Source organism: Entelurus aequoreus, linkage group LG14 (assembly GCF_033978785.1).
Source record: "Entelurus aequoreus isolate RoL-2023_Sb linkage group LG14, RoL_Eaeq_v1.1, whole genome shotgun sequence".
In the NCBI taxonomy this organism is placed as follows: domain Eukaryota; kingdom Metazoa; phylum Chordata; class Actinopteri; order Syngnathiformes; family Syngnathidae; genus Entelurus; species Entelurus aequoreus.
Genome location: NC_084744.1, coordinates 16,809,717 through 16,825,445, shown reverse-complemented (window position 1 = coordinate 16,825,445; position 15,729 = coordinate 16,809,717). Strand labels below are relative to the sequence as shown.

At 39.0% G+C, this 15,729-nt stretch overlaps 1 protein-coding gene across 1 annotated transcript; it reads left to right on the top strand.

Annotated features, from left to right (window-relative positions):
• The first annotated feature begins 9,677 nt into the window (after positions 1 to 9,677).
• LOC133665280 (protocadherin-8-like) lies at positions 9,678 to 14,906 on the top strand. Its single transcript, XM_062070535.1, has 4 exons — positions 9,678 to 12,032; positions 12,109 to 12,176; positions 12,308 to 12,441; positions 14,472 to 14,906. The coding sequence occupies exons 1-4, from the start codon at positions 9,678 to 9,680 to the stop codon at positions 14,801 to 14,803; spliced, it is 2,889 nt and encodes a 962-aa protein (XP_061926519.1). The 3' UTR covers positions 14,804 to 14,906.
• The last annotated feature ends 823 nt before the right edge of the window (positions 14,907 to 15,729 follow it).

Sequence of the window (15,729 nt, the reverse complement as noted above, 5' to 3'; positions counted from 1 at the left end):
CTGATCCCTCTTGGTGACTACCACTTGGTGGCTGAGTTGCTGTTGTTCCCAAACGCTTCCATTTTCTTATAATAGAGCCGACAATTAACTTTGGAATATTTAGGAGGAAATGTCACGACTTGATTTGTTGCACAGGTGGCATCCTATGACAGTTCCACTTTGGATCGGCCCAATTATTCACAAATGTTTGTAGAAACAGTCTCCATGCCTAAGTGCTTGATTTTATACACCTGTGGCCGGACCAAAACATTAGGACACTTGATTCTGATCATTTGGATGGGTGTCTGCTGGCGTTCGTTTTTTCATACAGGACATATGAAGTGACAATCAATGGATTTTCTTGCATTTGAAAAATTCCGGACTCACCTTCACAACACCGCAGCACATCCCGGAGTTCTCCTTTGGCGTGCTAAAAGTAGGTTATGTTGATTAATATGGTTTCTGTGGGAGAACAAACATGTCAGAAACATTCCTAATTGTTAGAAATCCCACTGTTCATATTATACATGCTTTAATGATTGGAGTATTTGGCAAGCACCGTTTTGTCCTGCTAATTTCAGCGTTCCTTCAACTCACCGTAGTTTGTTTACATCAGGGGTGTCCAAACTTTTTCCACTGAGGGCCGTACACGGAAAAATGTAAGCATGCGGAGGTCATTTTGATATTTTTCATTTTCAAACCTTAACAAAATATATGGATTTTTTTTTTTTACATTTAGGGCTCCCGGGGACCATAAAGGGTCTCAGTCATTAAAATGTAAAAACGAAGTCATATTATTATTAATTTTTATTTAACGCTTACAGTAAATCTCTATATCAATTTCAGGTTGATATAAAGTAAAAAAAAAAAAGGTTTTATGCCTTTTCTGTCAAAGACAACTTTGTTTTTTATAGTATAACTGAAATATGCAGTATTCAGTAGTTAGAGCCCTAAAAGATCAATAATGCAGGACACCATTGATATTAATTATTTAATATTTTTGAGTAATCACAGTGAAATGTTAAATAAAATCATACTAAATATATTTGGGATCCAAAAGGTCCCCCACTCATAAAGTGATACATTTTTATTAGTTTTTTTTACTTTTAACACTTAAATTACGAGATCAACTTCAGATATATCTGTCGATTTTACGTTTGAACTATTATTTTGTCAAATAAAACTTTGATGTTTCTTTATGGCAACCACACAATATATGCAATATATAAAGTGATATTTTTGAAGTAATAATTCATTATAACATAGATTTTTAGTCTTTTTTTTTTTTTAGCAATGGCAAAAAAAAGAAAAATAAACAAAGACAAAAGAAAAAAAACAGCCTGCATGGCAGCTTTGTGTCAACATTGCAACTTTTTTTACATTTCACTTCATTCCACTTTTTTTAAATGTTTTTTTAAATTTTTGCAATATTATCAATTTTGCAATTTTTTCAGAATGTGTGGCGGGCCGATAAACAATTAGCTGCGGGCCGCAAATGGCCCCCGGGCCGCACTTTGGACACCCCTGGTTTACATGTACAACTTTCTCCGACGCTGCCGCAGAAATACGTGTTTTACGCCACTCCTTCTTTGTCTCATTTTGTCCACCAAACGTTTTATGCTGTGCGTGAATGCTCAAAGGTGAGCTTTGTTGGTATTATTGACTTGTGTGGAGTGTTAATCAGGCCTATTTGGTCAGTGCATGACACCAAGCTAATTGATGCTAACATGCTATTTAGGCTAGCTGCATGTTCATAGTGCATCATTCTGCCTCATTTGTAGGTATATTTGAGCTCATTTAATTTCCTTTACTTATGTCCTCTGGGTATTTAATTTATATTTGCATGTCTCATGACACATTATCTGTATGTAATATTGGCTGCATTTCTCATAGTTGCTTGTGTGCCATGTTGTTCCAGACCACAGCAAATGTTACCCAGCTTGCAAAGATTATAACAAATCCATTAGATAATCCATTAAACTTGGACACACACATCTATACCTTTGGCCATTATAAGCCAGTCATTTCCAGGAGTTATCTCATCCTGTGAGAAGCCTCCATTTTACTAATGTTTTCCAATGTTGCAAAAATGTGTAGAATAAATATTTAAATACAACATTTCTGTCAATGAAGATTTGCGTCAGCCTTTGATAGTAGGCTAATATAGCTAATATAGACACTTACATTCCGTGTTGCCTTCATTATAACACGTATATAAGGCTTTTAATTGTTTTGCGCCTCCACAGATTTGTATTTTTTTAAAATTTTTGGTCCAATATGGCTCTTTGAACATTTTGAGTTGCCGACCCCTGCTCTAGATGACTGTACATGTTTGTAATGACACTAAAAGGAATATAAAAGCAATTGAAATCCAGTACAGCCTCTCTATACAACGTTGTAAAAACAACCCATTCCTATTGTGTTTGGCAAAACAGATGACATTTTCATGTATTTCCTCAAAGAAGTAAATGCAATGTTCACATGTTGTATATAATCACCTTGTATAGCACCTCTCACCTCGCTATCACACACACCATCCTGTGCCGTCTGCCACGTCTCACCCCAGTTTTTTTTAGTTTTTTATTGTGTGCTTTTTAACACCTCGTGCTGGCCTGGAGGAGGCTCAGACAGATTTAAGAGCAAACGTTTGCAGAGGCGTCAAGGAGCCTTTTGAAGTGTCCGCCTATGCCTTTTTAATCATCACGGAGCTAATCATCCATATGTTTGACCCAGGTCTGCTTGACTCATGCTCTTTTTGTTGATCTGTGTGTGTGTGTGTGTGTGTCTGTGGGAGGGCACACCACTCACTGACTTCCATCGAATAGAATAGAATAGAATAGAATAGAATAGAAAGTACTTTATTGATCCCTGGGGGAAATTCAGCACCACAGTTCGCTCACAATAAACAATAAACACTTAGGTATTTAAGTCAGGAGATGTTGGAGAGGGGGCGGGGTCAAAGGCATCAAAATGTACGATAATTTTACTATCAAGGAGAGTAAAAAATAAAGATATGGAATAGCGTACACTCAAATTGTCCCCTCACTTTCCTTGCGGTGCAAAAACAGCAACAAAAAACAGCAGGTGCAACAAAAGCAGTGCAAATAGCATTATACATGTGAATAATATAAATAAGGCTATGGAATCGAATGGAATTGTCCTATCACTATTCTTCTGGTGCAAAAAGACAGCAGTGCAAGTAGCATTTTTTTACATGTGAATAATATAAATACGGTCTAGTACAGTGTTTTTCAACCACTGTGCCGCGGCACACTAGTGTGCCGTGAGATACAGTCTGGTGTTGCCGTGGGAGATTATGTAATTCCACCTATTTGGGTTAAAAATATTTTTTGCAAACCAGTAATTATAATCTGCAAATGATGTGTTGTTGTTTAGTGGTCGGTGCTGTCTACAGCTCGGCAGAGTAACCGTGTAATACTCTTCCATATCAGTAGATGGCAGCCGGTAGCTAAATGCTTTGTAGATGTCGGAAACAGCGGGAGGCAGCGTGCAGGTCAAAAGGTATCTAATGCTTAAACCAAAAATAAACAAAAGGCCAGTGCCCCTAAGAAAAAGCATTGAAGCTTAGGGAAGGCTATGCAGAACGAAACTAAAACTGAACTGGCTACAAAGTAAACAAAAACAGAATGCTGGACGACAGCAAAGACTTACTGTGGAGCAAAGACGGCGTCCACAATGTACATCCGAACATGACATGACAATCAACAATGTCCCCACAAAAAAGGATAAAAACAACTGCATGATTATTGGTTGCTAAAACAAAGTAGATGCTGGAAATATCGCTCAAATGAAGACATGAAACTGCTACAGGAAAATACCAAAAAAAGAGAAAGAGCCACCAAAATAGGAGCGCAAGACAAGAACTAAAACACTACACACAGGAAAACAGCAAACGACTCAAAATAAGTCACGGCGTGATGTGACAGGTGGTGACAGTACACCTACTTTGAGACAAGAGCTATAGTGATGCATGGTTGGTTATGGTTTAAAGTCATATCCAACATTTGCGACAACGACTTTTTACTGTCAACTGAGTTTTGTTTTTTTAATGATTTCTGCTGGTGGTGTGCCTCCGGAATTTTTCAACGCAAAAAATGTGCCTTGGCTCAAAAAAGGTTGAAAAACACTGGTCTAGTATACATTCAAGTACAGTCAAAATGGAAAAGGAGAGGATTCCGTTTTTAGTCTTCCGGTGCAAAAAACAGCAGTGCAAAACAGCATTTAAAGTATGAATTATATAAGTAATGACTATTGTTCAGTTTAATATATGCATTATACCCTCTGATTCAGGTACAGTCAAAATGGAATAGGATAGTCTTTATCTTAGCTTATTTTTTATATCCGGTGCAGAATAATATAAATAAGGTCTAATATACATTCAAGTACAGTCAAAAATGGAATAGGAGATAATTTAGTTTTTAGCCTTCCTGTGCAAAAACAGCAGTGCAAAACAGCATTTTAGGTATGAATTATAGAAATAATGACTATTTTCCAGTTTTATATACCATATTTTTCGGACTATATGTCGCAGTTTTTTTCATAGCTTGGGTAATAATTTATGTAATAGGGTGCGACTTATACTCAGCAGCGACTTATTTGTGAAATTATTAACACATTACCGTAAGATATCAAATAATATTATTTAGCTCATTCACGTAAGAGACTAGACGTATAAGATTTCATGGGATTTAGCGATTAGGAGTGACAGATTGTTTGGTAAACGTATAGCATGTTCTATATCAGGGGTCGGGAACCTTTTAGGCTGAGAGAGCCATGAAAGCCAAATATTTTAAAATGTATTTCCGTGAGAGCCATATACTATTTTTTAACACTGAATACAACTAGATTTGTGCATTTTTAAGTAAGACCAACATTTTTTGAGTACAATAAGTCTCTTATTCTTTTTAATAACATTGTTATTCTGAAGCTAAACAACAATAAATAAAATACTTCTTACCATTAATGCGACTTCTTGAAGAGGTGCGGTAGAAAACTGATGGATGGATTAAAATGCATGAGAATGTTTTATATTTTGAACATAATTTTTAACACTGTGATCTCCAGCTGAATTATTCATTACTTATCGTGTTAAGCAATGTCAGCTAACATTCATCTGAGAGCCAGATGCAGTCATCAAAAGAGCCACATCTGGCTCTAGAGCCATAGGTTCCCTACCCCTGTTCTATATGTTATAGTTATTTGAATGACTCTTACGTTAACATACCAGGCACGTTCTCAGTTGGTTATTTATGCGTCATATAACGTACGCTTATTCAGCCTGTTGTTCACTATTCTTTATTTATTTTAAATTGCCTTTCAAATGTCTATTCTTGGTGTTGGGTTTTATCAAATAAATTTCCCCCCAAAATGCGACTTGTACTCCAGTGCGACTTATATGTTTTTTTCCTTCTTTATTATGCATTTATGGCCGGTGCGACTTATACTCAGGAGCGACTTATAGTCCGAAAAATACGGTATGCATTATACCCTCTGATTCCATCCTCCAAATCTCCCCATTCCAAAGGGGCTAAATTAATTGTGGATGTATAAAATGGTGTATTGATTACAGGCCAATTAACGCCATGTGTCTCCCTGCAGCAATGCACCAATGGCTGCAGAATTAGAATTCCTCCCCTGCTGTCTAAAAAAAGATATGCTATGATGATATGAGTGGCGGACGAGAAGGGGGGGAAAAAGGCAGCACTCGTTAAGAATGTCAAGAAGTGGATTTGTACTTGTGAGGCGCCGAGATGATGATTATAAATCTTACCCATGGCCTTTTATGTAATCTTTAACTAAAGCCACTTTGTTGTTTTGAGTTATGACGACAGGTCGTGATTATTATTGAGCTCAATTGATTGGAGCTGCTTGGGGTGGTGATGCACGACATGCACTGATTGTTCACAGGAGAGGGTGTGAATATTGGTTTAATACAGTAGGAGTCATGCTAAACACAAAACCAAATTATGGGCTATTAGGACTGTGCTAAAAAGAAAATACTGTTTATACTTTCTCACAGTAGTTGTGTATTTTTTTTAGAGGAATACCAAAAACTAACTTTACAACATTGTGACTTTATTTCTTTGTTTTGCAGTTTGGCCCTAAAATTTGAACGTGTGACACAGTTTATTTATTTTACATTTTTGTATTTATTTGTTTACAGACAGACATCATCATCATGTAATATACAAAGTATCTTCCGCCCGAATGCAGCTGATATAGGCCCCAGCACCTTCGCGACACCAAAAAGGGACAAGCGGTAGAAAATGGATGGATGGATAGTACAATACAATACATTTCAAAATCTAGCCAACAAATACCCATTTTAAACTCAAAATGAAAAAATAAAAAGTGTTATTCCTAATAAAAGTGTGTACTTAATAAAGTGACTAACAAGCTTTTTGAGGACTTTTCTTTGCATTATGTTGCTAACCTTTGCCTGACATATTTTATATACAAAATATATAAAAAAAAACAGTAAAAAAAAAAAAGGAGTAGGAGCACTCATATTATATTATAATTAATACAACTATTATACTTATTATTGATAACATTGTGAAATTATCAATTTTAATTATATATTTATTATTACCATACCATATTATTATTATTATTATTATTATTACAATTACTATTATAACTGCTGGTGTGTCTTATTGCTTAAGTGACAAGTGGGTTTTTGAACAACTTTATACTCTATACTTGGTAATTGTACTTTTCCATTGTGGCCACAATACCTTTACATGTGTATACATACTATAAATACAAAAATAATACCAAACATATTAAAAAAGGAATATAACTAATTCAAATTCCTTATGTGTTAAACCATGGGTGTCAAACTCTGGCCCACGGGCCAAATGTGGCCCGTCGTGTAATTTCATTTGGCCCTTGAGGCAATATCAAATTAACATTAGAGCTGGCTCGGGGCAACCATTCTCCCGAATTTCTCCCGACTTCCACCCGGACAACATACTTGGGGGCGTGCCTTAAAGGCACTGCCTTCATCGTCCTCTACAACCTGTCATCACGTCCGCTTTTCCTCCATACAAACAGCGTGCCGGCCCAGTCACATACTATATGCAGCTCTTACACACACACACACACACACACACACACACACACACACACACACACACACACACACACACACACACACACACACACACACACACACACACACACACACACACACACACACACACACACACACAAGTGAATGCAAAGCATACTTGGTCAACAGCCATACAGGTCACACTAAGGGTGGCCGTATAAACAACTTTAACATTGTTAGAAATATGCGCCACACTGTGAAACCACACCAACCAAGAATGACAAACACATTTCGGGAGAACATCCGCATAACACAACAAAAACACAACAGAACAAATACCCAGAACCCCTTGCAGCACTAACTCTTCCGGGACGCTACAATATACACCCCCGCTACCACCAAACCCCGCCCCCGCCCACCAAGTTAACGTTGATATTTACCTCAGAAGGCTGCAAATAGAAAAGAGGCATTCAATTTTTTATTTACATTTTATTTAATATACCATCGATGTTTTTTCGTTTGTTTTTTGAAAGTTGATTTTGCACTATTAAGTTATATAAGCGTTGCTTGTTCCACATTCAGTGTTAAAGCAAATCAGTGTAGCAAACTGAGCAATAATTAACGTTTTATTCATGCACTTTCTCTTGCTACTTCAAGGCTTGAATGTTTGATTCATTCATTATTGTTATTTTATTTTCAAATGTATTATTAGCTTGTGAAAAAAGTTTATTTTGATATTTACCTCAAAAGGCTGCAAATAGAAAAGAAGCATTCCATTTGTATTTAAATTTTATTTGATATGCGATTGATATTTTTTAATTATTATTATTATTTGAAACTGGATTTTGCATGTCACTATAAAGTTATATAAGCCTTGCTCATTCAATATTCAATGCAAAACTTGTTTGGGTCTCTATTAAAAGGTTAATTTGTTCAACCTTGGCCCGCGGCTTTGTTCAGTTTTAAATTTTGTATTTGAGTTTGACACCCCTGTGTTAAACATACTTGGCCAATAAACCTACTACAAAATTATTGCAGGTAAGCCTTTTAACAAATGTATACTTGGATTATTATGACTTTTTGATTATAGTTTTGCACTCTAAAGCCTCAACTAGTGAGTCGGTGTCCAAATGACCGTCCCCTTTCCAATGTGCTGTCTAGCCCAGGGGTCAGCAACCCAAAATGTTGAAAGAGCCATATTGGACCAAAAATACAAATATGTCTGGAGCCGCAAAAAAATTAAAGTCTTATATAATTGTTATATGGATTTAGCACGCCACACACAAGTCAATAACATCAACAAAGCTCACCTTTGTGCATTCACGCACAGCATACAACGTTTGGTGGACAAAACGGGGCAAAGAAGGTGTGGCATAAAACACACTTTTCTGTGGCAGCATCAGAGAAAGTTGTACATGCAAACAAACTACGGCGAGTTCAAGGACCGCCAAAATTAGTACGACAAAATGGCGCTCGCCAAAAAGTCCCATCAGTGAAGCGTATTTAATATAAACAGTGGGGGGACAATTAGGTGTCATGTTTGTCCTACAGAAAACATATTAAAACAAAAAACATGTTTTCCTTCATCTTTTTACATTTTCATACATTTTTGAAAAAGTTCCAGGGAGTCAATAGGGCAGCACTAAAGAGCCGCAGGTTGCTGACACCCTGGTCTACCCCAAAAAAAGGGTGTACAGCAATCACAAAAAGCTGTCAAGCGACGGACTGTACTTTTACATCCCATCATTAATGATTTGATCTGAAAGCTTCTTTGGCAGCCTTTTTGATGGACCACTGCCAGGCCCATCAGTGGACGGGTCAGTGCACGTTTGCATAGCAGCCTCTCTATTAAACAATGGTCCATCAAAGCATGCTGTTCATACTCAACATGCCAATATGAACAATATCGTCATGGATAATAATGCTCAGTTTTGATGGACACTCCCAGAGAGGGATACCTAATTCTAGTATCAAACAGCGCTCAGTATGATGCGGTCTAGTTCCACTTCAGGCACCGTAATAAACAGTTAGTAACATTAATTTAAAGCCTCATAACTTATTTATAAAGGCAGTAATTCTGGATGCAACTCTTGTAGTTGTGCACTTGTACACAATATTGTGTCCAGTGACTACACTACTTTTGGCATTTCTTGACTGCTAAAAACAACAATAACAAAAAAAAACCCAAAGCAGTTCTCCTCATTATTACACATCATTTACTTGAGAGTCAGCAACTCATTGCCTTCTGTACTTAGAATATTTTAGTCACCAGAAAGCAATTCAAATGTATTTCTTTAAGCTGTAAATACTGGTGAGTGCTTCCCTTTTCATGCATATTTCAAATAAATGTACTATTTGTGAAGCTGTTATGTATACATTCAGAGTTAAGATGACTCACAAAAGTACTAAGCCATTTGCCCTGTAAACAACAGTTTGTCACCCAGACAAAAGTCCCCCCTTTTGGTGTCTTGGAGTGGCAGGCCATTGGTGGATGGCTCAGCTCATTAGCATAGGACCCAGCTTATAGACGGCCTGCAAAGTTGAAGCTGCCAGATGATTCTTTGTGACAGGACACACGCTCAGCCTCGCTCATTAATGACTTAAAAAAAAAGGACTGGGCAAGATGGCAACACTTAAACCATGCGACTGCTTTTTGATTGCTTTGTTTTTTTGCGCAGTCCAGTGCACCACCACCAGGTATTTCACCTATGAGGAAGATGCGCCGGGGACAGAAATAGGAAACCTGTCCAGAGATTTGAAGATCGACCCAGCTGATGGTCATGACACCTCTTTCCGCTTCATGCAAGCGAACAACTCGTCTGTGGTGCACATGAGGGAGGCCGACGGGCTGCTGAGTGTTACGGAGCTCATCGACCGGGAGCTCCTTTGTCCAAACGGCGTCCCGCGGTGCTTTCTCACCTTTGATGTGGTGGCTCTCTCCAGGGACAAGTACCAGCTCATCCATGTGGAGATCGAAGTGCGGGACATCAATGATCACGCACCCGTGTTCGCACGGAACGAAACCTACTTGGAGATTGTAGAAAACGAGCCCCTAGACACCCGCTTCCCGCTGCCCCTCGCCGTGGACCAGGATGTGGGTGACAACTACATCCAGAGCTACAACATCTCCCCCAGCAGCCACTTCACCGTAGAGGTGCATCAGAGGGAGGACGGGGTTAAGATCGCAGGGCTGGTTCTGGTGAGAGAGCTGGACCGGGAGATGGAAGACTCCTATGTGGTGGAGGTGACCGCCACCGATGGAGGCGTGCCCGCTAAGTCCGGATCCATGACGGTTCACATCAAGGTGCTTGACTTCAACGACAACGGGCCTACCTTTGAGCACGGCTCCCTGAAGGTGGAGCTCAACGAGGACTCCCCGGTGGGTCACCGGGTGATCAGAGTGCACGCCTTCGATCCGGATGAGGGCATCAACGGCGAGGTGATGTACGCTTTTGACGCCATCTCACTAGAGGCGGCACGCGTCTTTCACATCGACCCCCACACGGGGGACGTGACCCTGAGAGCCCAGGTGGACTTTGAAAGGAAGCGGTCCTACGAGCTCCTCGTCAAAGCGTCAGATTTAAGCGCCAAGCCCGCCTCGTCCAGCTGCAAGATCTCCATGGAGGTGCTCGACGTGAACGACAACGCGCCTGAAATCAGCATTAAGCCCATGACCACCAGCGCGGACGCCGTGGCCTACATCACTGAAGCGGCCGCAGCAGAGAGCTTCGTGGCTCTCATCAGCACCACAGACAAGGACTCTGGCTCCAATGGGTATGTGCGCGTTAACCTGCTCGGCCATGAGCATTTCACCCTGCAGCAAGCCTACGGGGAGACCTTCATGATAGTCACCACGTCCACTTTGGATAGGGAGAGAATCCCTGAGTACAACCTGACTGTCGTCGCAGAAGATTTGGGCAGCCCTCCTTTTAAAACCGTGAGACAGTACACCATCAGGGTGACCGATGAGAACGACAACACCCCTCTGTTCAGTAAGTCCGTGTACGAAGTGTCCGTCATAGAGAACAACATCCCTGGGTCTTACGTCACCACCGTCGTGGCTCGTGATCCAGACGTGGGCAAGAACGGCAAAGTCTCCTACAAGCTTTTAGACTCTGAGGTGCCAGGAGGGTCACCGGTGTCCACCTACGTCTCAGTGGACCCCCAAACCGGCTCTTTGTACACCGTCAGGTCTTTTGACTATGAGAGGATTCAGGAAGTGGAGCTGGTCATCCAAGCTGAAGACAAAGGCGTCCCCTCGCTGTCCAGCACCTCAACAATCAAGATCCGAGTCGTAGACCAGAACGACAACTACCCCTACTTCACCTTCCCAGTCCTCTTTAATGACTCTGCCGACATCCCGTTGCCTTTGAACGCCCCTTCGTTCTATCTGGCCTTGCGTCTCTCTGCTGAAGACATGGACGAGGGTGTGAACAGCAAACTGTCATACCACATGCTTCAAGGCGACGACACGCTTTTTACCGTCAACAAAGACACAGGAGAGATCGCCCTCAAGCAGTGGTTGACGTCCCAAATCGGGGACACCCTGGAGCTGGTCGTGGCCGTGAGTGACCACGGACGCTCACCCCTCTCCAGCAGCGCCACCGTGCGCTTCGTGGTCACCGACACAGAGCCCTCCCAGGACCAGGCGGTGGTGGTGTTGCGTTCAGGGGGTGACAAAGAAGGCCTCGTGACAAGGTTGGACGGGTCACTGGTTGTCATCATCCTGCTCAGCGGGGGGTGCGCTCTGCTGCTGGTCGCCATTGTTGCTGTTGTCATCACATGCCGAGTGGGGCGAAGCAGCGGAGGGGTCTCCAAAAGGGAGGCACGGCACAGTTTGTTTGAGGGCAGGCCGCCCTTGGGCTCGGCGCATGGCAACATTTACACCGGCCAGGGAGGCTTCTTCCTGGAGAGGACGTCCTCTAGTTTGGAGGACCCCTGCTTGTATGAAGAAAGGAGCAACGACTCTGAATCAAAGGTGGGGTCTGTTTTATTTTAGTCACCTTTCTTACACAATCTCTGCACCTTGAAATTCATCTCCTGTTTGTTTTCAGATGTTCCTGCCCTCAAAGCACTTCCAAACATCTGCATGGCACGGCGACAAATACTGCTTGCAAGTGGGGTAAGTGTCACGGCCCGCCGAAATGTGCGTGTTGGCACTGGTGCAATGAGGTTATACCGGGCATCAATAATCAAGCTAATGTGCTACACTGGTGGCTCATGCTGTCTCTATGTGCTGATTGCGATTTGCAGCGGCATCGGCCCCACGGACCAACTGAGCGTGAAGGACAGCGGCAAGGGCGACAGCGACTTCAATGACTCTGACTCTGACATCAGCGGCGAGGGAGGAAAAAGGAGCTTCAGCACCTTTCACCCAAGACAAAAAAGTATGTTTTTATTCCTGCGATAAACGTACTACACTTTAAAAGTGACACAATTGAAGTTAATAACGTACAAATGTTGTAGCTTTTTGAAGACAAAACACCATATTTGGTCAATTAAGTTAAAGCAGGGGTGTCAAACTCCTTTTAGATCGGGGGCCACATGGGAGAAAATTCTACTCCCGGACTGGTAAAATAACGACACGATAACTTAAAAATAAAGACAACTTCAGATTGTTTTCTTTGTTTAAAAATGGAACACGCACTTTCTGAAAATGTACAAATCATAATGTTGTTGGGTTTTTATACACTTACATGTTGCGGTTAATAGTATTCTATCTTTATTTGCCGTTACTTATACTTTCTGAATAAATTATGTGATAATGTTTATCAGTCAACTCAATGGTGATCATTTTCAATCTATCAAGATAAAAAAATATCAAAATCAAATTACAGGATGTTATTTTTGTATTTGCTCATTTTCCTCGAACGACGTACTAACATCATGTGGTTTGTTTATTTTTTACATGTGTTGCATAATCTACAAATAATTGCAATTGTGACATCTAGTGGACACATTTAGAACAGCAGTTTCTTTCATTCAAAAATGTTGGCTAATTTTCATACTTAGCAAACTCATCCCGCGGTCCGGATAAAACCTGTTGGTGGGCCTGATCTGGCCCGCGGGCTGTACGTTTGACACCCCTGAGTTAAAGTGAACTCTTCATAAAACCATATTATTCGTGCCAAACAATCAACATGTATGGAAATTAATGTAACACAAATTTGCAAATGTATATCTAAGTATTTCTTAAGAAAAAAATATAAGTTGTAATATTATAATGGGATCCAATTATTATAAGTATTATTAATTGTGTTACAAGACTTAACACAAGCAAAATAGTATTGTTACATGTTTTATTTTTTTTGAAAGAAATGCGAGGATAGTAATGAGGAAATATATGTTTTAAATATTTTGTTAATAATAATCATTGTAAAAAATTCCAGTTAAAATAAAAACATGTATTACAATAGAATATAATTACAACATATTTAATAGTTTAAATAACATAAATAAACAAGAGATACATATCATACAAGTATCTAATTATAATGTTTTAAGTTTGGATTACAAAAGTAAATAGAGAATAGTATGACCTAGTACTGTAGAATAGTTTATACAATGACAAAAATATATTTCTTATGAAATGTAAGAGAATAATATTAACAAATTACAATTATTTCAAATATTTCTATTGATAAGATAATCTCAATAAGACTCAGTACATATCTAAATAAGAAATATTATATTTAAAATAATACAATACTAAAATTATAACATACAACAAAATAACAGATAGTTCAAATAAAGTATAAATAAAAGGAGGAATATTATACTACAGTGTTTTATCATGAATTATTTAAATCTTAATTTTAAAAGCAAACATGTAAACCCAAGACTTGAGAGTTTTTGTTGTTTTATTTCAAATGTTTTGTCTTTGTCATTTAGTATTAATTAAAAAAAAGTATATCTTGACATATACATTTATCTAGAGGAATGTAATAATATTAAATCATGCTAATTAAAAAACTGTTTCAAATGGTTAGGGAATGTGAGTGTACTTCATGGTACATATACATGTCTATATAAGAAATAATATTTTTAAAATTAATACACTAGTAAAATAAAATATAATACAATAAGTTAAACATAAAAAAAATATATATATAAAAATGACTACTATACTAGTGTGTACATACAAATGTTTTTTTTTTATTTTTTATTTTTAAAAACAGATGTTTTTTAAAATATGTTCCTTTCTCTTAAAGTATTAATACAACACAAATGATAGCAGCATGACTGTAAATACAACCCTGACAGAGTCAATCCAAAGTGATCAGTTATTTTTGTAAAGGCAGAACTTTCCGATTGTATCTCATGAGCTTGTGCATGTGTACCTAACGAAGTTTTCCAGTGAGTGTACAGTACGGAACATGTACAGTATAAGAGCCAATCTCATCCTTACTTGTTCTAGGTTCATCCAGCACTACTCACAGCTTAGCGGGGGATTGTCAAGGCACCTACTGTGCGATACCGCCCCAGTGCTTCCGGACCCCCGGAGACTTGGCGTACACAATTGGCTTCTCCCCGGCGACACTTTTCAACGATCTGCACGGCTATGCCCACTCTTGGAAGGACTCCTCCTACACTATCAATCCTCAGAAATCACAGAGCGCCGTACATACCTTCTGCGGTAGAACCCTCCCGCCTTACCTCCCCCAGTCTCGCAGTGGGACTCCAGTCCAGAAGCAGAGTCCAAATATTGTCACGGTAGCCACAGGGTCAGAGGTTGCTACCATGTTTTAAAGCGCAACCTCATGTAAAGTGTACATTTTTGTAAAAAAGTGTTGTATATATTTGTATTTACACCCGTCTGCTATATTTTACTTTGACTTATTTCCCCTAATAAATACTGTATGTGATAGATGGAAATCACCCTTTGTAATGTATTTCTCATTCAATTCTAGATAGCATTACTTTCCTCATGTCTTTTTTTTTATAAAAGCTGTAATTTATGTGTGTACTAGTGTTGTCCCGATACCAATATTTTGGTACAAGTACCGGTACCAAAATTATTTTGATACTTTTCGGTACTGTTCCAAATAAAATAAAATTGCATTATTGGCTTTATTGTAACAAAAAATCTTAGGGTACATTAAAAGATGTTTCTTATTGCAAGTTTGTCCTTAAATAAAATAGTGAAAATACTAGACAACTTGTCTTTTAGTAGTAAGTAAACAAACAAAGGCTTCTAATTTAGTCTGCTGACATATGCAGTAACATATTGCGTCATTTATCATTCTATTATTTTGTCAACATTATTAAGGACAAGTGGTAGAAAATGAATTATTAATCTACTTGTTAATTTCATGTTAATATCTGCTTACTTTCTCTTTTAACATGTTCTAGCTACACTTTTGTTCAAATGTAATAATCACTAGTTTTTCTGTTGTTTGATACTTTACATTAAATTTGGATGATACCACAAATTTAGGTATCGATCCAATACCAAGTCGTTACAGGATCATACATTGGTCATATTCAAAGTCCTCGTGTGTCCAGGGACATATTTCCTGAGTTTATAAACATAATATACATGTTTTTTTAACGAAATAAGATGTTGTGATGCCAAAAAATATTGACGTAATCGTAGTAGTATCGACTAGATACGCTCCCCTACTTGGTATCATTACAGTGGATGTCAGGTGTAGATCCACCAATGGCGTTTGTTT